Genomic DNA, 22,680 nt, shown 5'->3' with positions numbered 1-22,680 from the left:
GCAGCCATGAAAGTTTTTCCATAATTCCATTGAATGTAGAATTGGTGTGTTTTTCTTAGGTTAAAATTTGCTCCTCCTCATCAGTGTTTTCTTAAGAAAACAAAGATAACAACAAAACCAATCCCTAAATTTTAAAGGTTAGCTTTAAGAGCCTGTCTCTTATTTCAGGAATGTTTGGGTTATTCAGGGTCTGGTGGTTGACCTTCTGTATGTGGTTTTCATTTTTATATTTTTCAGCTGCCCGTGGAGCCCCACCTCTGCCACCCATTCTCAGGTGAAGCCTGGCTTGGTCCTGTTCCTCAGGATAAGGATGGACCCTCTCCTGTGCTCAGATGGTCCTTTCCATTCCCCTGAAACCTGCATGAGAGCTCCTGACGTGTTTCTCCAGTGCAACCCACCTCTAGACACCAAGCGTCCTCCCCACTCACCTCCATCTATGCATCTCGTCTCTAGACTCGGTGATTGGACTCTTTATATTGACAGGAGGGTCTCAAACCCTGCATCCATCCCTCCTCTTGCAAGCCCTGCTAGCCAGATGAGGAAAAAGCTTCCATGTCTCCTGCTTTCCTTTTGGGGAAAGGTGCCTTGTTGTGATGAATGAACTCATTGTTGGAGCAGGGTGGAGAATGGTACTCCTACCTTCTCCTACCCACAGTGGGAGAAGCTTGGCGAGTATATTCTATTTCATCATTCAGGAGGCTGGCATGGCCAGGACTTCTGGGGGGTGGGCATTTTTAGTGAAACAGGAAAGGAATTTGCAGAAAAGTGATCTGTTTTAAAGGTCATGTTTGAAAAAAGGGCAAAGAAACGGTTCTGCTTTCTTTTTAGGGGTATTTTGGTTTTGTTTTCACCCCACCCCATGCCACCACCCCAGGGAGAAGTTGGATATTACAAATACTAAATACTAATCAGTTGAACTAAACATCTAATAAGAAGAGAGGGTGAAATAAACTGGGGATCCTTTTAGAGCTAGTCAGTTTCTGTGCAGCAAAGGGACCAGGAGCCATTTGCATCCTCTGGGAATCCCTGCCCATTTCCTCAGGGTGCTGAGGCTGAGGGATGTTTTTCCTCTCTGCACTGCCCACTCCCTCAAGAGAAAAGTCCCATTTTTTCGTTCATTACAGATTCACCTACTCCAAAAACCTGCAATGGGAGATGGGAAGATAAGGCCTTGGCCTTGACACCTGGCCCTTTTAGTCCTGCTCAGAAACTTCAGCCCCTCATGGGTGCTCCAGGATGACAAGGGAAGGGTGAAGCACCTCATGGAAGGGATCAGCTCTGTGGACTTCGAAGGACTTTAAGGCCAACTTATTCCAAAGTTCACAGCCCATCTGGCTGAGTATGTTCTTTCTGTTCCTTTCTCCACCACTCTTGCCTTCCCAAGACTGAAGGGGTTATACAACCAAATAGAGAAGGGTGAGGAAGCTTATGGGGATAGTCAAAGATTCCTCTGTGCCAAGAAGCACAAAGACTTTGGTGAGGTGTGCTTCAGTCCAATTGATCTTCCTTGGCAGTCAGCAATATGTTTCTTTGTCTTCCAGTCCTGGTTAAAGGGGACAGAGGAAATGGGTCCCAATCTAGGTGGGAACTGAGCTTGGATGGTGCGACAGGGACTTCACCATTCTCCAGCAGCAGGATGGGGCTCCTGGGTTCTACACATGGGTTGGTTTGGTTTGCTACAGCTCTTGCCAAGTGCAGAGACTGCTCAAAGCTTGGAGTTAGAGCAGGAGAGCCAGGGCTATTCTTTGAAATGGATGGGGAGAGTCAATTAAAAATTATCACCAGGTACATCAACAGGCTTAAACTGCCTTAGGGACCTCTCTAATCTGTTAGATCACAGACTAAGGATCTGTGCCTGGTGCCCAGTGAAACCCAAGTCTGGGATTCCCAGTGCTAGATGGGAGAGCTCTCAACTTGGGTTATTTGTATGGGGTCTGCTATCCTCTGCCATCCCCTGGACTACATTGGCCCTTGGGACAAACCATGGTGAGGTCTGTCACCAAACTTTTCTAATCATTCTCTTTATTGTTTTTATTTTCAAATCTGTTAGCAGTTACCTCCCAGCAGTATATCCCTAGCATCCTGAAGCCAGGATAGCTGAGACAGGGCACTAGTGGAGGGAAAAAGAGTTACAAGAATTAATTCTGCAGCAGAGTTCCAGGGAGATGCTGACCAGTTACTGAACTTGGACTGTGAAGTCTTCCCATTTGTTTTTGAAATGGGAGTTGATGCCTTTTGTACACTGTTATCAAAGTATATCTTTTTTTTCCCTCCTTTACTCAAACATAGAGCATCAAAATGAGTATCACAAGTAAAAGCCAAACCCCAGCTTTTCATTGGGGCTGATAATCTTCCTCCTCTGTGACCTGCTGTCCCTCATATTCCCCAGCATTTGGGCTGTGTCACATGGGTATTGATTGTATTCTCATTTTCTTGGCCTCATGAAAAAAGGCCTGGGCCTAGATCTAATCAGAGGGATTTTCTTCTTGAGAGCATGTTGATGGCACAGTACCTATTTAAATGTCTTTTGCCTTATACGTTATTTGGTCCCTCTGTTAATAACAGATTTATTGTCATGTATATTTACTATTGAAGAATGGGAATGTGATCCTCATAGTTATTGATCTATTTTATATGTTGTAAAAAGCTTGTAAAATAGATTTAAGGTGGGCTGGCTGCAAGAGCACTAAAACTTCTCACCTTTTAAACTGCTCTTTTTATCTGCTTGTGGGAATTTTGTCTCTTCAGTGGAAGATTGGGTGGTCTCATGTTGAGACTATTGCCCAGTCCCATTAACCCCCTTATTCCCTCCCAGAAGGAAGAGACATTGCCTAACTAAGCATCAGGAATCTGTGTTAAAAGCCCTTGTGCGGGTTTGGTTTTATGATGTTTTTCTCTAGTGGGAAAAACTTAATTGTTTCTTTCCACCCTTTCTGGGAAGCAGAGCAGTGGCTTCCAGGTTTTTAAATGAGCTAGATGCCCCTCTTCCCTCTTTTTTGGTCACCAGACCTGGATCGAATCACTTTGATATTCCAGGTATGGTTTTTTTCTGTTGTGGGGATTTCCTCCAGCTGCAGAACCCTATCATCCTCACAGCCTGGGCTCCCAGAGTGTGGGTTTAGGGCTACCCCACCTGATGGATGTGAGGCTGCTGTCTCCAGAAATGCATCCCAGCACTCCTAACTGGCAAACGCAAGGAGACTAGCCGCTGGCCATTGCACTGGGGGCTTCCCTCCCCCGACAGCTTCCCAACTTGAAGCCCAGATTTACCTCCAGGGAGAGGTGAGAAAAAATTGTAAATAGACTTGCTACAGAGCAACTCAGGGTTGGGGTGTGTTTTAATTCTCCTGATCACTTGAAATAATCTGTAGGCTGAGTGCTTATGGGAGTGGGGGAGAAATGTGACTCCAGGGTCCTTCCCTTCCGCAAAGCTCTGGGGGTGGAGTACAGGGCATCTGAGGCCCTTTGATGGCACTACACTGAGCTGTCTGTCCTTCTGGAAACCCAACCTACGATCAACTGCAAATCCAATTCTTCACATTCCAGTTGTAGCCTTTCTTTCCCTACTGAATCTCAGTCCCTGGCCATGTGGTCAAGGTGGCTTTCTGTAAGACACCCTGATTTAGGGAATGGAAGGCATTACAAGTCTGCCTTCAAGACTCATCTCTTAAAAGCAAAATGTAACAAAATTACAGCCACCTTCAAGATACATACAAAAAGAAGGATAACTTTAACTGAAGGAAGGATTTGGTTCCATTCAACTCCACGGTCATTGTGCCTTTACTTGTGTTAAAGTTCTCTGCTTTCTTCCTCTCTCCCTTTGAAGCAATTAAAATCTTCCTTGATAACTGCTGTTTCCTTCTTTCTACTCTTGTTTCTAACAGCTTAGTGGGTTTCCTCTAATTGTCTTAAATCTCATTCCACTGGTGGCAGAGGGGCCAAGCCTTCTTTTCTCATGTCTAACCTTTGTCCTTTCCCACGGGGACCAGTGTGAAAGTCATAGTCAACACTGAATAAAAGACTAGAGTGACATGTGTGGCGTGCGTGAGTGTGTGTGTCTGTCCATCTTTGCGTGTGGGTCAGTTTATTTTCTTTTTAAAAAATAATTTATTGTATGACTTATTTTGGAGTTCTACTCCAATTACAGTGCTCCCTCACCCAGTTAGCAGTGATTTTGCCCCCTCCCTCCCCACAATGTATAGTCTGGTCTCAGGTTGGATTCTTTGGTACATTTCTTTCTTCTGGATGCCGTGCAGTTTAATTAAACCTTGCTAAAAACAAAAACAAAAACCTGAAAACTGTGTACTCTTGTCTGGAACGCCGCCTCAAGTGGTGGCGTAGAGAGGGGAGAAAATCCGTTGCCTCCAGTGAGTGTAGTGGTTTGACTAGGACCTCTGAGAAGGTAGATGCACTGACTTGGGTGGAAGCATCTGGTAGCTGGAGGGGTTTTCCCTCCTCCCCTCCTGCTGTTTTGAATACCACAGTTCATTAGCCATGCTCACCTGGGTGATTCTGATAGATTTGGTCATCAATGTTTGCCACCTACCTGATTTCAGGGGACCCAGGAGATGCTCTGGCCTTGTCCTCTCCTTCTATCTCTTAAGCTTCTTTCTACCTGTGCTGCATGGCAGTCTCAGACTGAGGTATGGAAGAAAAGGTGGGGGCAGAGCAGACAGACTATGCGTGTCTCTTTTTATTGGTTTTTTTTTTCCCTTTCCTGCTTTTTGCATTGAAATCTTAGCTGGCTTTCTTGAACTTTGACTTGGGGTGTAAAAACTGAACCAGACATTCTCTGCTTACTGTGGTCAGCTGACATAATCACCACCAAGAGTTAATGAGCTTACCTTGCACTTTTCATCACTAGGAAAGGTCTTGAAATTATTTCCCATACTGATTCATTATGGGTGTGTGTATGAATCACTTTCACATAATTTTAGATATGAAAACATGTGAGAGGGAGGGGGGAAAGGCCTCCTTTCATTTTCATCCATACTTAACAGATTGGCTGAATCCCTGATTATTTGACCCATCATTGTTATTAATATGATTAATAAACTACCTATTTATTGATTTAATTGTTCCTCCTGTGACTTTAAATAGCCCTCAAATAGATTTTGTGTGAATGACCCTCAGCTTCACTTCCTAACCCTGTAAGGTTTTCTCTGTCCTGTTGAGATGGTATTGCTAGTCTGTGTGTGTGTGTGTGTGTGTGTGTGCACGCATGGGTGCACACACAAGGATGTGGTGCACTGGATGGGTCCTTCCAGTGTGATTTGATTCCTTCCCTCATGCTACTGTGTTATCAGTTAAGCAGGTGATAAGGACTCCAGTGTGTCAACTGTCATTATTACTGAGACACAGCTGCTTACTGTGAATGTGCCTGTTTAAGTATTTCCTGGCCCCAACCAGCCACAGCTGCAAGGATGCTGCCTGCCTCTGACTTCTGTTACTCTGCAGACAGAGGTAAGAGAAGGAAAATGTCAACCTCAGGACCCTAACCACCCCAGAGGAGAACTACAGGGAAATGCTTCACGTCTGACATCATGACAGCACTGGAGCCCAGTCTGGATCATTTTTACACATAATTGAATTAATTTTCCACTCCTAGGTTATGGGGTGTGAAATTTAAAGGACTCTATGCTATCCAGCCACAAAAAGTGTTCATGAAAAAGGTGGATATCCAGTTGGCAGGAATGTCCTTTCCGTTCTTTCAGCAGGCCCGTATTGTATACTTTACTCTGCCAGGGACCTACAATATGAAGATGAATAGGACACGGTCTTTGCCTCCAGGGAGCTCAGAGTCTAGGAGGACACTTCAGGACAGCTGCCAGGAGAAACCTATGTAGGTTATTAAAAGGCTTTATGACAGCCAGGGAGGGAGGATGGTGTGTGGCATTCCACACAGAGGAAACAGCAAGGACAGAGGCACAGAAGCAAGAAACTGGTGGCATGTGCAGCATGTTCCTGTAGTATCGGAAAGAGAGAGCTTCATGTAGGTAACCTTTTAGGGACCTTTCAATCCAGACATTCTGTGATTCTCTGCCTGCTTCCACGGTGGTCATTTAATCTTGTAGGCTTATTTTGGACCATTGTTTTTCTTCTTGGTGAGTGTTTTCATAGCCTGCAAGATGTGTATATTAAGTACTCATTGCTTCCTGGGCTCCCTCTAGCCCACTGTAACTGAGGGAGGTTGTTTGCCACTACCCCTTAAAGCTGGCTGGACACATGTTTCCATTTCAGGTTATTAAGGACAGTTCTTAGGTGGCCAGGTTATCAAAATACATGAACAGTAAATGTTGCTTCCTGGGTTCTATCGCTCTATTAAGAGATCGGAAATACCATCAAGTCAAAAAGCCTCCATTCTACGGTAACACTTTTTCCATTCACGTCAGTTAGTCTCTCCACTTAGGGTTTCCAGCTCCTAGAGAGCCTTCCCAAAATGTGCTCCTTCACCATCTCTTCCTATTTATTTACTTTTGAAGTTTTATTTAAGTGATCTCTACACCCCACGTGGGGCTTGAACTCATGGCCAGAGATGGAGTCATAAGCTCTTGTGACTGAGCCAACTAAGCACCCCCCTCCCTTCCTATTTAGAAGTACACAGAAGGTTTCTTACTTAGGACCTGCATCTAATACCTCCCCCTGTATTTAAGTGATCAAGAATTTGATCTCCTGTCAGACTTCCTGAGTTCAAATGCCAGTTTTTCCACTTACTGGTTGTGTGACTTTGGGCAAATTTACTCAAGCCCTCTATTTCAGTTTCCTCATTTGCAAAACGAAAATAACACCAATTTAATGCGATGTTTGTGAGAGTAAGGTGATAATAGGTGGGCTCAGTGCCTGGCATACACTTAAACACTCAGTATTTGTGCTTTATCTCCTGTATGAACTAATTATAATTAACTGATGATTGTAATACCATTGGTTCCTATTTCTCAGCTTCATTGCTCTATTTCATTTGAAACTAAAGAATGAAAGACAAATGCCTGCCATCACCTAGAATTGGGTTTTGGCCTTCAAGGGAACCTGAGGTTATTAGCTTTGGAAGCCGGCCTGTAAATTACTCCTTTAATTTATATTTTTCATTAAAAGCTCAGCTTGCCTCTTCTTCTATAGGGGTCTTCTCTGGCCCTGAAACCCCAGTGTTTAGCCATAAAATAAGGTTTTAAAATTAAGGGTCCATAATTCTCTCAGCTCCCCACAAGGTGTGGATTAATGGAATTGATAAGAAGGTGCACAGGATGTTATTTTTAACGAAAGCAAAGGCCTGGCCCTATTTCTTATCTTTGAAACACAAATCAAGGAGATACTGCGATTGGAGTGTAGTGTATTTATTTATGTATGTGTAGAGCTTTACAAAAAAAACCTCGGTTTGGGTGTCAGGAAATCTGGGTCCTAAGCTCTTCATCGCCACCAAGATGCTGTGACCTCTAACCCTCTGCACATTCGCTTTGTGACTTGCAGGTTGAACATTAGGTAAGTAAAGCGCCTAGTATCACGCCTGGCACACAGAACTGCCCCTTCTTCCCCTGTCATGACAGGTAGTAGGTCTCTGAAAATGCATACCATTAGGATAATGAAAATGGGTACGCGCGCCAGTGAGAAGGGGCAACCACATCTCTACACCTCCCACGGAAAAATGAGCATGGAAACAGAGTCGTGTTGCAGCTAAGACTACACTTCCCGCTGCCCTTTGCGGCCGGCTCGGTTTGCCTTACCCAGAATCGCTCCCTCCGCAACCTTGCGTCTTTCCGCGGAGGCCCCGGATGTAGAATCCCTCTCTGCTCGATGGGCGTGGCCTGGCAGTGGCTCTGAGATCTGGGGCTCTCTTATTGGTTGTGGTCCTTCCGACTGGATTGGAAATGAAGGAGGGGGCGTGGGCCAAGGCGCGCGGCGCTCTAGCGACAGCCAATCAGAAGCCTGGTCGGGCTTTGGCGGGAGGCGGTAAAGCTGCGGCTTTGCAGATTTGGCGCGAGTGCGTCTGGGCTTTACTGCAGCTGGTGTGTAGTTTATTCCGGAACTTGCCCTGAAGAATCCCAGAAGCCGTGTGCGAGAGACGTGAAAAAGAGCCAGCACTGAGGTACTCAGCCTTGTGAGGTGGAGAGGAGAGGATTGCTCGGGGAGGCCTAGGACCCAGGAGGCAGCGGAGGTGGGAGAGCGGCTACGGCGAGGGCCGCTGCTTCCCCCTGAGGCTCGAGGTGAAGTGAGGGGAGAAGAGCTCAGATCGCCGGAGGTCTGGGGTCGGAGTAAGAGAAGGGAGTAGCCTGGCAGTCGTGCGTGGAATAAAGGGGCTGAATGTCGAAGGAGGGAGATGTTTCGGAGTGGGGTTGAGAAGGTGTGGCGTGAGGACTGAGTGCAGGGTGGAGGGAAGACCGTATATATGTCAGGGTGCTGGGCCAACCTGGTGATAAAGACACACCCCGTGCCCGGAGTGAGGGAATTAGAAGTCCTGTAGAAGTCAGTTAAGATAAACTTTTTATTGCATCACTCAAGTGGTTAAGAATTTGGGCTCTGGAGCCAGAATGCCTGGCCTGCTATGACTTTGGGCTTTTGTGCCTCTGAGTTTTCTCCTCTGTAAAATAAGAATAGTAAGAGTGCCGACCTCTAGTGTGTAAAACTTAAATGAGTCAGTGCCTAAGGGGCCCCGAGCTGGCTCTGTCCCTAGAGCATGCGACTTGTGATCTCAGGGGTCATGAGTCGGAGCTCCACGCTGGGTGTAGAGATTCCTTAAAGTGAAAATAAAATGCTTATAACGGCGTCTTACACGTAGTAGGTAGACAGCAAGTGTTTGTTATTATTGCTCAGATTTGGATGTGAAGTAGAACTGAATGCTAAAATATTGTTATCACATAATTTACTTATGAAATGTTGCTCATCGTTATAAATTCCATGTTAGCTACTTTTCCTTCATTTTTTACATATTGACAGATTGCCCTGTTCCCTTTTTTTGTACCCAGCTGTGTTGCCATCATGCCTCAAACCCGATCCCAGTCACAGGCTACAATCAGTTTTCCAAAAAAGAAGCTGTCTCGGACATTGGACAAAGCTAAAACTTCTGGTGACACCAAACTAGAACTGACCAATGTCCAGGCCTCACGCAGTTCTTCTGTAAAAATTCTGCCTCTCAGCCCCAGAAAACGTCTTGGTAAGCTATCCATTATAGAAGTACAACTTTTTGCCTGGTAGCTCTTTGTTTGTTTAGTTTGAGAGAGAGAGAGAGAGAGAGAGAGAGAGAGAGAGAGAGAAAGCATGAGTGGGGGGAAGGGGCAGAGGGAGAGAGAGAATCTTAAGCAGGCTCCACGCTCAGCACAGAGCCCCACTCGGGGTTTGATTCCCACCACCCTGGGATCATGACCTGAGCCCAAATCAAGAGTCGGGTGTTCAACTGATGGAGCCACCCAGGCGCCCTGTGCCTGGTAGCTCTTGACCTCTCTTTCCTCAACAATAAGATGCCTAGTCCTTTGAAGCAGCTTCCTAAGTTCATTTAAGACCACTGTGTTCTTAAACTAGTTAAAAAAAAAAGACTACTCTGTTCACTTTGGTTATTTTCAAAATAGTTGCCAAATTCATTTACTGAACTTCAGAGTTAAGCTCCGTGTTGAGGTCACTTTCTGAACTGCTTAACAGTTCTGGTATTCAGTTCCTTAATTTTGAACTTAGTCGTCAGTGTTTTAAATGACCTTGCAGTTATTTATATGGTATTTTGAAGCTTTCACCTCATTAATGGTGAAATTAATAGAAGCAAAATAATAGAAGATTGTTTTAGAACAGTAGTTGGTAATCCTGTCTTGTTTTAGATCTTTTTTTATTTTTTTGTTTTTAAATGAAGGGTGATGTGGCAGTATCTAAAGACATTTTTGGTTGTCACAATTGAGGGAGTGGCATAGTGGATAAAGGCCAGGGATGCTGCTGAACATTCTACAATGCACAGGATAGCTCCCTACAAGAATTATTTGGTCCAAGATCTCAATGGTGCCAAGACTGACAAACCTTGTTTTAGAGCAATGTTAAAAATTTCATCCCACTAAACCCGTTTGCTTTCTGCCAAATAGTAGTAAGATTCAGTGTGCCATCTGGTGGCCAGTATTTGCTTCTAGATGAGAGGCATTTTATTTTGGTGGTTTTGATTATGGAAATTTGACTCTTGCTGAGAAAAGCAGAGATGTTCCAAGTCCTTTTACTATCCACTACTATGAATGACCATATTTTGATTTTAATATATTTCAGGTGATGATAATCTGTGCAACACTCCCCATTTGCCACCCTGTTCTCCACCAAAACAAGGCAAAAAAGAGAATGGCCCCCCTCGCTTCCATACACCTAAGGGGCGCAGATTGGTGTTTGACAATCAGCTGACAATTAAGTCTCCTAGCAAAAGAGAACAAGCCAGAGTTCACCAAAACAAAATACATTCCTCAGTTCGAAAAGGTCAAGAGATTACAACAAATTCTGAGCAGAGATGTCCACTGGAGAAAGAATCTGCATGTATGAGACTGTTCAAGCAAGAAGGTTCGTTCTTACATGTCAGCTGTTAGTACAGCCTCATAAACAAGCTGGTGACTCCAGATGAAACCCAGTGGATCTTCTTAGTCTCCTCTGTTGTATCTAATTGTCCTTTCACGTTTGACACAGGCACTTGCTACCAGCAAGCAAAGCTGGTCCTGAATACAGCTGTCCCAGATCGGCTGCCTGCCAGGGAAAAGGAGATGAATGTCATCAGGAATTTCCTGAGGGAGCACATCTGTGGGAAAAAAGCTGGAAGTCTTTATCTTTCTGGTCCTCCTGGAACTGGAAAAACTGCCTGTTTAAGCCGAATTCTGCAAGACCTCAAGGTACACTGAAAGTCTGAAATATGAAGCTCTTGCTAAAATGATACTTGGTTATTAAGGGTTAAGAAAAAGTAGACATGCTTAGGAGATTGAAGTCTTCCCTCAAATAAGATGTTTTTAGTTTCATTGTCTAAATCTTTCTTTTTTTTTTTTTTTTTAATTTTTTTTTTTAACGTTTATTTATTTTTGAGACAGAGAGAGACAGAGCATGAACGGGGGAGGGTCAGAGAGAGAGGGAGACACAGAATCCGAAACAGGCTCCAGGCTCTGAGCTGTCAGCACAGAGCCCGACACGGGGCTCGAACTCACGGACCGCGAGATCATGACCTGAGCTGAAGTCAGCCGCTTAACCGACTGAGCCACCCAGGCGCCCCATCATTGTCTCAATCTTTCTAAATGAAAGTAGAACTTATTCTCTTACATGCATTTAACTCCTCAAAGACGCTTTAGGTCCCATCAAACCTTTATCTGAGGGCAAAATATCTCTCATGTTTGCATTTTTCTAGAAGGAACTGAAAGGCTTTAAAACTATCATGCTGAATTGCATGTCCTTGAGGACTGCCCAGGCTGTATTCCCAGCTATTGCTCAGGAGATTTGTCAGGAAGAAGTATGCAGGCCAGCTGGGAAGGACATGATGAAGAAACTGGAAAACCATATGACTGCAGAGAAGGGCCCCATGATGTAAGTATTGCTCTGCTGCATGTTGTTCTATAAAAATCTGCAAGGTCTGTTGCCCACAAACTCATATTCTAGTCTCTTGAATTTATCAGTTTGTATAAAAAAAGAACATTTCCTATATTTGCTGTACAAGAGGTAGTTACATATGCTTAAAGGGAAAGAAGAGAGGGAAAATACACGTTCTAATTTTAAATTGGAAAAAATGTTTTTAAACTAATTGCTTGAAAAACCTGTATGTTACTTTTATGTGATGGTGGGGGGTTATCGTTGTAACAGTGACTGGAGAGAGGACAGCTTATGACCTCCAAACTGGTGTCAGCTGTAGGAATGTGACTTGAGTCAGCCCAGATCTCACAGATTGGAGAGTTAAGGTGAACATGGATACTAATCACTTCTCTTTATATGTAGTGTGTTGGTGTTGGACGAGGTGGATCAGCTGGACAGCAAAGGGCAGGATGTGTTGTACACGCTGTTCGAATGGCCATGGTTAAGCAATTCTCGATTGGTGCTGATTGGTTAGTGTTCAGTTGCTAATGTTACAGGATGGTTCTAAAGAATTCTTTTTTAATCGCTTCATCTTATCTATCACCTATTTTATGTCAAGCCAGCTTTCTGCTTTCTTATCAAAATGAAAGTTACTACAAAATAATAGTAGTTTTAACCTAAAATCAGTTTTGTGAAGTCTGAATAGAAATGCTATAATACTTCATTTCAGAGACCGCTGATTTTTGGACTATCTGGTCCTATTTATTAGTGAACAATTCTAAACCTAACTTGAACAGAGCATTCTAAGGTGACTGTGTACATCTTACCTAATAAGTATGGGTGGAGGGTGGGTGGCAAGTGAGAAGCAACAGTTAGAATGCTGGATTATAACTAGAAATCTTGTTCAGCTTTCAAAGGGTTTAGTTTTCCTTATAGGTGATTTGACCGTGATGATTGGTAGTATTTATCTCCTCAGGTATTGCTAATACCCTGGATCTCACGGACAGAATTCTGCCGAGGCTTCAAGCTAGAGAAAAATGTAAGCCACAGCTGTTGAACTTCCCACCTTATACCAAAAATCAGATAGCTGCTATCTTGCAGGATCGGCTTGATCTGGTAAGTCCCACCTACTGTACCACATTATGTATCCCTTGGATCAGCTCTGGAGGGGAAGCCTAACAGTCATTCTAAAATATTTTTGCTTAGATTGCTTTCCTTAGCAGGGAGCTCTGGTGGGCCATAGTGAGAACATTTTTATATGAATTTCCACCCAAGTCTCCGTTTATTGGGTGCCTCAGTGTTGGAATAAAAATAAGAGAAGAATCACTCAATACTGTTTTTTCCTCTTTTTTTTCAAGTTTATGTATTTGTAGTAATCTCTACACCCAATGTGGAGCTCAGACTCATGACCCTAAGATCATGCTCTTCTGAGTGAGCCAGCCAAGTGCCCTTAATCCTTTAAAAGAAATTTTTTCAATGTTTATTTATTATTGAGAGACAGAGCATGAGCATGGGCGGGGCAGAGAGAGGAGGAGACACAGACTCTGAAGCAGGCTCCAGGCTCTGAGCTGCCAGCACAGAGTCTGTTGTGGGACTCGAACTCACACAAACCTCAAGATATGACCTGAGCAGAAGTCGGATGCTCAACCGGCTGAGCCACCCAGGCACCCTGCCCCTCAATCCTTTTTAAATGGCCTTTAAAAATAGGGCCTATGAAAAAAACTTTCTCTTGAAAATGACCAAATAGATTTTAGTTTAGTTTAGTTTAGTTTTGCTAATTTCTGATTGCTTTTTTTCCCCATTCATGAACCTCAAGTACATGCTTACAGAATGCTTCAATGTGTGAAATTTCCATTTACTTTATGAGCAAAAAAGGCATCTCTTAGATCCTAAAGGGTGGCCAGTCAAGTTTAGACTTAACATGAAAATATGTATATCAGGGACCTAAATTACAGAGAGGGGGAATATTATACTTCATGTTGTCATCCCCTATGTCTTGTCCAAAGGTATCTAGAGATCAGGTTCTGGACAATGCTGCAATTCAATTCTGTGCCCGAAAAGTCTCTGCTGTTTCAGGAGATGTTCGAAAAGCACTAGATGTTTGCAGGTGAGTTATGGCACTGTCGGCTACTTTTATTAAAAAAAGAAATGATGTTAATTGTCTCATGTAACTCAAGTGAATGTGGCTTAAGAGGCTGCATTCTGCCACTTTTTACACTCAGAAAGGAGAACTTGTTTCTCAGTGGGGAGCTCTGCATTTCCACCGTGTTAATGTCTGAAACATTATCAGTCCATTACCTACAGAGGGAGAAACAAATGAGATGTTGCTGGCACTCCCTGTGGTGATTATAGATTGGTTAATTACATTTGTATTAAAAAAGACTCCAGTTTACTTTTCCATTAGCTGGTCTCAAGCAGGTTTATTTATGGACCTGAACCATCTTTGCCTTTAGACTTTTTTTTCCTTCCTTTCCTTTTGTGAGCACCCCTTCCTCCTGTTGGTGGTCCCCCACAGTTGTACTCTAGACCTCTCTCTCCCTTCCCATCCTCTGCCCCTCCTGCTGGGGAAAGCCTCTGTGCTGACTGATGAAATTTCTTCCTTCCCAGTAGGGACACTGGGTCCATTAAAATGATACTTGCTGTGTTGGCCCGCTGGTCCAACCTCCCCCTACTGCCATGCAAAAGATCCAGGCCTGGCTTATGGCTTCCTGTGGGCAAAGTACTTTGGAGACAGCAGTGGGAGAGTAAGCTCTGCCTATTGCTAGATGGCATGATCCTGGATTTGAAAGTTTCCTCTAGTCAGCAAACTAGTTGGGTAAAGACTGCAACTATGAGCAATTGTCATGTAGGCTGGTGTGGTTTAGCCTACATGTATCATATGTATATGTAGCCAAGGACTCCCCTTTTAGCTCTAGTGCGTATGGGTGGTACTGGCTCTCTGTAGTCAGTCACCCACCCACATATCCTCTCCTATCCATGACATTTTTTCCTTGTTCAGAATGTTATTATTGGCCACATGTATGATGACCTACTTGGCATCTATAAGAGGAAACCATATAGTGTTGAAGTTTCTCAGATTCCCTGGTCCATGAAATTATTTCAAGGCAATTAAGTCCCCTTTAGCTGAGACATAACCCAGCTTCATTTAGGGGCTTTGAAATTATAAAACATGTGTCTGTTTTTGAGCTTGGTGGTTTGGTGTGGTGTTTGGTTTGGCTCCGCCTAAATTAATTTTAGAAATATTTTTTTATAGGAGAGCTATTGAAATTGTAGAGTCAGATGTCAAAAGCCAGACTATCCTCAAACCGCTGTCTGAATGTAAGTAGTTTATCTCCTTCCCGTCTTCCTTTATAATTGGAAGCTTAACTTTTCTGAGGAAAGGGGTAGAAAGATGAAATGAACACAGTTAAATCCACACTTATCCTGTTCTGTATTCTCTGTTTTTGGTCAATTTCATCTACTTTACTTGAGTCTGGCCTGTCAGTACTGTAGTCCATGCATTGCTGGAAATGAGCTCCCCAGGGTGTTATAGAAATGGCTGGGTCATAGTAAGTTTTCTTTCTAAACTCTAGAAATGAAAATTGTAGACAATACGGCTTGCCCAGCTTCTCTCTGGGTTCTTGTGTTGAGTGCACTTTAGGTCTTGATATAGGTGAAAAGAAAGCCCAGTAAATAAGAGTCAGACAGTGAGAGAATCTAGTTCAACTTGGGATATCTCAAGCCTTTACACATGTGTAGGAGGGTGAAGATACAAACATGATATTGCTACAGTGGGCTGTTAGAAAAATGACAAAATTAATTTTCCTTTCCGTTAGCTTTGTTCTCTTAGTCATGGCGGATGTAAAATGGCCCTGAACTATGTATCTTGTCAGTATTTTAATATCCAGTGTTAACCTTTAGAAACAAGACAGTCCGATTTGATTGTTTCCTCTTTCACTCTTGCAGTGGTTGAGAGTTATCAAAATTGTTTCTAGCACTATAGTTCCATAGAAAACTCACTTTCTTTTCTTCCCTTCCCTTCCCTCTTTTCTTTTCTTTTCTCTCTTCTTTTCCTTTCTCTTCTCTTCTCTTCTCTTCTCTTCTCTTCTCTTCTCTTCTCTTCTCTTCTCTTCTCTCCTTTCCTTTCCTTTCCTTTCCTTTCCTTTCCTTTTCTTTTCTTTTTTCTCCCCCCTCCCCTTCACTCCCTTCCTCCCTTCCTTTTCATCAATTTGTTGAAAGGAAATCAATAAAAATATTTCAGAAGTAGCCAAATTCAGAGCGTATGCTAATTAGTGGTAGGTAATATATACCAATGCATAGATTAGGTTATTGGTTTCTCTTTAACTTTTCAGATTATTCCTTTTCCTCAAGCAATAACATTTAGGCTTGTCAGTGCCCCTGTGAGCACCACTGGCACACACATAGCTAAAGGAGGTTGTAAGCTTCTGGCATAAATTATCAGACTAACTACACTCCTGTCTTTTGACCTCTGGTATGTGTGATTAGCTTTTAATGGCTCCAGAAAGCTATACGGAGGCTGATTTCAACTAAATATAAGAAGGCACTTTCTCGTAAATAGCAGTAACTGGGCTTCTTTGACACATATGTGGGTTCCCTAGCTTTGAAGATATTCAAACAAAAGCTGGATAGATGATCACTGGTTGGGATTGTTTGGGGTAGGAAGCAAGAAGAGACCTCTAAATTCCTTTCAACTTTAAGATTCAGCTACTTGATCAGTGATCTCCAGTTTCTCTACTACCGCTAGTTCACAGCAGCATCCCATTTGTGGTAACAAAATAGAAGCAAATTGCTTTGGGGTGACTGCACGTGGTCTGAGGAAGTAACTTAGGCAAAGGTTGTTACAGAGCAAATCCCTCCTCTGTCCAAACAATGAGGCCACAGTCCTAGGCATCTCGTTGGCAGTTCCCCAACCTCCCGCCTCCGAGATGGTGCTATCTGCTAAGATATCCAATGACATTTTCTCAAGTGTTGCTCTATTGTAGATCAGCTTAGGCAAGTGAACCAAACCTCAAAGGTTATTTGGGGAGGATATCTAGAAGAATGATGTAGAATTCCCTTTACTGTCCACATTTAGCCACTCATTTGATTCAAGATATTAGGTAATTCTTACAATTTCTTTTTCCTTTCTTAATTACCATGCACAATCATCCTTGCCTTAAGGTTCTGTTCTTTTTCATCTTCAAGATACTAAGAACTTCCAAGGCAGAATACAGTAGTTTTCTGTCTAGTCCTTCTTTCCTGAGGTGGATTTTGTCTCCCTGACATTAAATTGCATTCCACAGGACAAAATAGCTTGCCGTTCTACCCAGAAAGAGGAAAACCCAATTTTCCAAGTCATCATATTTTTAAGGATAGCATTGTCTCTCATCCTTTGGCTTCTAGTCACAGAGTTGGAACCTCCTCTTTTGCCACCACATGACTGCGCTTGAATTTCTTTCAGCTAAAACTTAGTATTATCTGTCTCAATGCACACGATATTTTAAAATTTTAATTAAGCTTGATTTATTTACTTTTTAGGTAAATCGCCCTCTGAGTCACTGGTTCCCAAGAGGGTTGGTCTTATTCACATATCCCAAGTCATCTCAGAAGTTGATGGTAACAGAATGACTTTGAGCCAAGAAGGGGCACAAGATTCCTTCCCCCTTCAGCAGAAGATATTGGTCTGCTCTTTGCTGCTCTTGACCAGGCAGCTGAAAATCAAAGAGGTCACTCTGGGGAAGGTGAGTTGAGAATCTGCTTTGCAGAGCAGATATTGTCCAAAAGGCCTATTATGCTCCAGCTGATATGAATTAAAAATGGATTTTTAACAAGAATAAATATTGGTACCATATAAAAGGCAACTGGCTTTATTTCCCTTGGGTTGTGGTTGAGAATTTCCCATTAATTTCCTCCTCTCCATTTCTTCCTCTCCCTAAGAAATATATAGAGCTCCTGTCCTGCATTACAGTACAGTCTGTTGGCAATGTCTACAGTGTGCCTCTTCGAGGATTTGATTGAAAAGAGGGAAAATTAGGGTATTCAGATAACCTACAAATGCGAACTCACAATTTAAAAAAAAAAAAAAAAAGATTATAAAGTTACAAAAGATAGAACTTTTAAACAACTTTTGTTCTTCCTTATTCCTCCCAGTTACATGAAGCCTATAGTAACGTCTGTCGCAAACAGCAGGTGGCAGCTGTGGACCAGTCAGAGTGTTTGTCACTTTCAGGGCTCTTGGAGGCCAGGGGCATTTTAGGATTAAAGAAAAACAAGGAAACCCGCTTCACAAAGGTACAACTAACTGCTTCTTTGTGATAATGCTTTTAATTGTCATGTTTTGGAGAGATTACCTTTTGCTAAAGTAAAGATTTAAATATGACCACAGTTAGGTAAATAATTTTTTTTGTTAAGTAGAGTTAAAGATCTGTGAGAATGGGGGGCACCTAGTGGCTCAGTCGGTTAAGCTCTGACTTCAGCTCAGGTCATGATCCCACTTCAGCTCAGGTCACGATCTGGTAGTTCGTGATTTCAAGCTCCTTGTCTGAGCTGTACTGACAGCTCACAGCCTGGGGCCTGCTTTGGATCTGTCACTCCCTCTCTGCTCCTCCCCTGCTTGCACTCTGTTTCTCAAAAATAAATAAACATTTTTAAAAATTAAAAAAAAAAAAAAAGATCTGTGAGGATGGGGCAATGGTATGAATGAAGCATTCTCTGCAGGCCATTGACTTCTTGCCTCTTGTGACAGAAGTTCAACATGGTAGAAATGTGTGTAATAAAAACTTGACTTTTGTGAGTTCTCCACCATGAAAAATCCTTTCTCTTCTTTCCAGGTGTCTTTGAAGATTGAAGAGAAGGAAGTAGAGCATGCTCTGAAAGACAAAGCTTTAATCGGAAATATCTTAGCTACTGGATTGCCTTAAATTCTTTTCTTTTATACTAATGACGCTACCTGAAAGTATCCAGCTGGCATTTAGAGATCTATGGAGTCTTCATTTTAGTACTTTATCCATTCAGTGGCATTCAATGGTAATTTGTGAAAACAATATGACCTTTTTTTAACATGAAACTGATAAATTTTAATCTATGGATTCATGAATATTAGTGCAGAATAATAATTTGGGGTCTTATTTTATGCATTAAAAATTACCAAGTAGACCTTTTTTAATTATATTCACTACCTCCACCTCTTGTGTATCTCTAACCAATATGCTTATATTGCAGTACACAAGATTTATGTTGTGGAATGTACCTGTATTTACCTCTTAGTTTCTTCAGACATTGGCATATTTTAAAGAACCTTGGGGCTAGAGTAAGAAGAGAGAAAAAGGATGTTGTAGGAAAATAAGCAAGTCCACGTGGAGATCTGGAGATTTGATCAAAGAATTTCTTTCTTTTTGGAGGATATTGTGTTTGTGTTGCAAGTGCTTCCACAGTGACATTTTAAAGACTCATTGAGCTTCTTGGGCACTCCCAAGGCCGTGGGGGTGGTAAAGGGACAGTAACTGTACGGATTGTGAATATATTTATTTTCAAGTTGCATCCTTTGTCTTTTTAAGCATGCACATTTCAAGAGAGCTCAGAGTTTCAGAAAACCATGTGAAAATTTCTCCCCAAACTGTCCCACAGTCTTAGCTGCCCTCAGATGAAGCCACTTGTTTCCAGATGCTTTCGTTTGGGGTTGGATTTTCATCTGAGCCTTTTCATCTGAGCCTCAGATTTTTCCAGTCTTATTAGATAAATTAATCCATGTGGCTACTCAAGTCTTCCCTTTGCTTCATTTGGTTTCCAGTGGCATTCAATGGTAATTTGTGATGGGGACACCAGAGGGCACCATTATAACACTGACTACCTTAAAACTGCAGGCTTGGGGCTGGGGTAGTTTTGAGGGAAGGGGGAGAAAACCAGTTTGATCCCTTTGGGAGATTACTATACTTTTATAACTCAAGCAGATGCTTGGAATGCAAACCATGTGCGATGTGAATGGTCTGAGAGCCAGTGACCAAGTCTGTGCTCACTGAGCTCTTTTACCTCTCGGACAGGACTTGAGTTGGGGAACTTGATATTGTACAAATGATCTGTTGGCCAGTGTTTCATTCATGCTGCCCACTGTATCCTTGTAATGTGATCTGGGCCACGGCAGATGGTATGGGATAGAAGAAGGACATGCAGAGAGAGCCCTCTGAAATGAACACTACCCACCGGTGGGTGTGGCAGAGCATTGTCTGTACGTGAGAGTCTGAATGTCGTTCTCGCCTTCTCACCTTTACCAGGTTACTCCCTCCCTCTGAGGGTCATCTGTAAGTGGAAAACACAGTTCTGTACCTAGAAGCCTGAGAGTGTCTGGGGCTACAAGGGTTAACAAGCATAATTGCAAAGATTGTCCGAAGGCTGATGGAAAGCAGAGACTGAATGGGATTGAGAACAGATGCGAGGCTTGATTTAAATTACATTTTATTGGATGCTGCAGCCTTAAGAGACGTGACTGCTTTACAGTTTGTTTCCACACTGTGGGCAGCTGCTGTCTGTTCTGTGTCCACAGTAGGATCCTGCCCAAAAAGGAGCGGCCTCCCCACCTCGTTGTGTTTGAGGCTTGGCGCCTTTCTCTTAACTGTAGGGCTTGAGTCAGGAACATGGCTTGACTCGCAGTGGGGCTGCTATGTATCCTCCATGGCTCTGAGCCAAGATTGCATTTGCAGATTCAAAAGGGCGAAATTTCTTTCCCCTCTACCTCTTTTCTCTCCCTTTCCCCTGGTATTTGGAAATAGGGTTTTTTGTGTACTGGTTTGTTAGTTTCCTTTCCTTCAGTTCTCCCCCCACTGTCAATTTCTAGGTCATTGCTGCTCTTAAGACTTCAGCAATTGGAACAGGGTTGGTTCTGTCAATGATGCGTGAAGCAGACTTAGAGTCCCTGCTTGGCTTCCACTGCCCTTGTGGGAGCAAAAGCTGATGTATGTTTGTCAGTGAAGTCTTAAGTGTAATTCAGACAGCCAGAGAGCAGACTGAGAGGAGGAAGAAAGTGCTTTTCTTACTGGCGTTTCTCACTGAAGCTGAGAGCTATGGGAAGGTAGTGGGATTTTTAGAGGGATGGGCCGGACTTGTGGTTACTAGTTTTTGCCAGGATTGTAGCCTGTTTCACATAGAGTAGTGGCAAAGATGCTGACCTACATTCTTCCTCTTGAAGGTGGTGGGGTGTGTGTCTATATCCTGATTTATATTTCTTCACAGAAGCAGATTAAGCTTCCGTAGAGTGTTGATGGGTATTGCCATGGAAAGAACATAGACACAATAAAATTGGTGTGTTTCAACCCCAGAGCTGCCGCTGACATTTCTGGCTCAGTGAAGACTTGCCTGTGGGTAGATAACTAACTGGCAAGAGTGTGTGAGGTCCAAGCTACGCAGAGATCAAAAATATTGGCAGAGCTCTATTTGCTACTCACCCCCCATCCACTGCTCCCTGCCTTTATTAAGTGCCCTTTTAAGATTGACCAATAAGAACTGGGAGGTAGGATTGAGATACTTCTTGAGGATCTTCAAAAATATCTATTGAGAGGTGTTGCCTTGACTACCGAGGGAGACCAAAAGAAAGAGCCAAGATGTTACTTACCTTTGTGTCTGTCCCCAGCACCTAGTACAGCGTTGGGTACCTGGTAGGTATTCAGTAAACAGTCATTGAATGGACGGATAAATGAACCAAGGAAGACATTGCCTTTTCCTCCATCTCGAGGCCAGTTATCAGAAGGTAAACACTGTTGGTGTTTCTGCACGGAGGTGGAGCAGGGCCCTGTAAAAGAAGGGTGCTCCATCTTACAAGATGTGTCTTGACACATTGTGGAGCGTTTATTGGTCTCACAGATGCGTACCAATCGCTCCCTCTGATGTAGTGGCATTTTGCTTGAGGCAACTTCCACACTGCTCCCAGGAAGCCTCGGGTTTGGGGAGAGGGAGTCCTACCCATGGGCTGGGAAGATGGGCACCTGTCTGGATGTTACCTAGTGTCCCTAGGGATTGGCCGGAAGCTTTGCCTCCATTTGGCAAGGGATCAGGGAGGAACACACCTTTGGTGTCCCACTTTGTAACTTTTGAAGAAAGTGGTGATCTCAGGTTCTTCCTGAAAATCTGAGGTGCCCTCTAAGACATTCCCCTTCATGCTGCAAACAGCACTGGTCTCCCTCTTCTCAGAAGTGCATTCTGTAGGGGGAGAAGGTGTGCCCTCTGGCCTCCCTTGATTTTCAACCCCAGCCCCAAGGCACTGGCAGTAGAAGCTAATTGGGTGCAAGGGGCCTGGGTAGAGGCTGTCTGAAGACTGGGGAAAGGAGAGAGCCAGCTCCTTTTTTAAAAAGCTCTAATTGAGTTCTGAATCAGCCTCCCTCTCTTTGATCCCTCCTCTGTTTCCCACACTGCCTGAAAGAGCTAGATCAGCACTTTATAACAAGGGTGCGCCTGCTCCCCACACCGCCCCCCTCTCCCGACGCGCTCTCCTCTCCGCTGCCGCCATCCACTGCTTGTCTCCTTCAGTTAAGATAATGAAGATGCTGAGAGATAAAATGTGTATTTAATAAGGGTGGGGGTAGGGAGGCGGAAAGGGGCAGCCAGGGCCTTCCCTAGTTTGGGGCCTAGCCAAGACTCAAGCTGAAAGCAAAGCTGGAGTAAGACTTGGCCCCAGGGTGTGGGGGTTTCTGGGCCTCAATCCAGCTGACTTCACTGCCTGCTGTTTGCCCTAAATTCCCCCACCTCCACCCTCTCACCCCCACACTCCTTTCTTTCCTCTCTCCTTGCTCCCCATGGGGAAAGGGAATCTTGCTTCAACTTTATTTTCAGCTGGTAACTTGGCCTTTGGTGCGGTGCCCCCAGTCCCCGAGTCAGCTGCAAGGTCGGGCTAGGGCAGCCCCCTCTAGCTAAGGCCTGCAGAAGCCTTGGGTTCGCGGTGGGGGGTGAAAAAAAGCTGGAGTTAATGAAGACCAACTGCTAGTCTGGGTTCTGCCTGCAGTTAGCTGGAGGCCAGCCTTTGGTGGTGGTTGAAGGTACTGGGGTGCGTGACCTCCGTCCCTGGGCACAAGGATATCCTGTGGCAGCTGAGGCTTGCGCTCCTCTCTGGGCTCAGTTTTATCCTTAGTTTGTAAGAGAGGAGTGCGTTTCCCTCTTGCCCTACTCCTCCCCTCTCCAAATAACACTCGCCCTTATTGGGCTTTATAACTGTAGTGGCGGCCC

The 22,680-nt window shown here is 43.7% G+C and overlaps 2 protein-coding genes across 16 annotated transcripts in view; both read left to right on the top strand.

Moving 5' to 3' along the window:
• WIPF2 (WAS/WASL interacting protein family member 2) overlaps positions 1 to 5,075 on the top strand; it is a 50,150-nt gene extending 45,075 nt beyond the window's left edge. For all 12 annotated transcript variants that reach the window (XM_047845891.1, XM_047845893.1, XM_047845887.1 and 9 more), the window contains one exon: positions 238 to 5,075. In XM_047845891.1, coding sequence (XP_047701847.1) covers positions 238 to 278 — 41 coding nt within the window. In that variant the 3' untranslated portion in view covers positions 279 to 5,075. The remainder of the gene's footprint in view (positions 1 to 237) is intronic.
• CDC6 (cell division cycle 6) lies at positions 366 to 19,009 on the top strand. Of its 4 annotated transcripts, none has more exons than XM_047845884.1 (12): positions 366 to 458; positions 8,958 to 9,145; positions 10,228 to 10,509; positions 10,633 to 10,832; positions 11,336 to 11,511; positions 11,917 to 12,023; positions 12,470 to 12,609; positions 13,500 to 13,600; positions 14,747 to 14,811; positions 17,011 to 17,213; positions 17,623 to 17,763; positions 18,303 to 19,009. In XM_047845884.1, exons 2-12 carry the CDS (start codon positions 8,971 to 8,973, stop codon positions 18,390 to 18,392), a joined length of 1,680 nt encoding a protein of 559 aa, XP_047701840.1. In that variant the 5' UTR covers positions 366 to 458; positions 8,958 to 8,970; the 3' UTR covers positions 18,393 to 19,009. The 4 variants fall into 4 exon arrangements, with proteins under 4 accessions (XP_047701840.1, XP_047701839.1, XP_047701838.1 ...); XM_047845883.1 differs by lacking the exon at positions 366 to 458 and adding an exon at positions 1,231 to 1,339; XM_047845882.1 differs by lacking the exon at positions 366 to 458 and adding an exon at positions 7,839 to 8,198.
• The last annotated feature ends 3,671 nt before the right edge of the window (positions 19,010 to 22,680 follow it).

Source organism: Prionailurus viverrinus, unplaced genomic scaffold (genome assembly GCF_022837055.1).
Source record: "Prionailurus viverrinus isolate Anna unplaced genomic scaffold, UM_Priviv_1.0 scaffold_35, whole genome shotgun sequence".
Classification (NCBI taxonomy): Eukaryota; Metazoa; Chordata; class Mammalia; order Carnivora; family Felidae; genus Prionailurus; species Prionailurus viverrinus.
This window is presented reverse-complemented; position numbering and strand designations above follow the sequence as displayed.

What these genes read in the sequence shown, in the direction of transcription:
- CDC6 (XM_047845884.1), top strand. Translation starts at nt 8,971, where the DNA reads ATGCCTCAAACCCGATCCCAGTCACAGGCTACAATCAGTTTTCCAAAA. An exon ending in TGCAGGATCGGCTTGATCTG is followed by an intron (nt 12,610 to 13,499) that starts GTAAGTCCCACC and finishes TCTTGTCCAAAG; the next exon opens with GTATCTAGAGATCAGGTTCT. An exon ending in AAAGCACTAGATGTTTGCAG is followed by an intron (nt 13,601 to 14,746) that starts GTGAGTTATGGC and finishes ATTTTTTTATAG; the next exon opens with GAGAGCTATTGAAATTGTAG.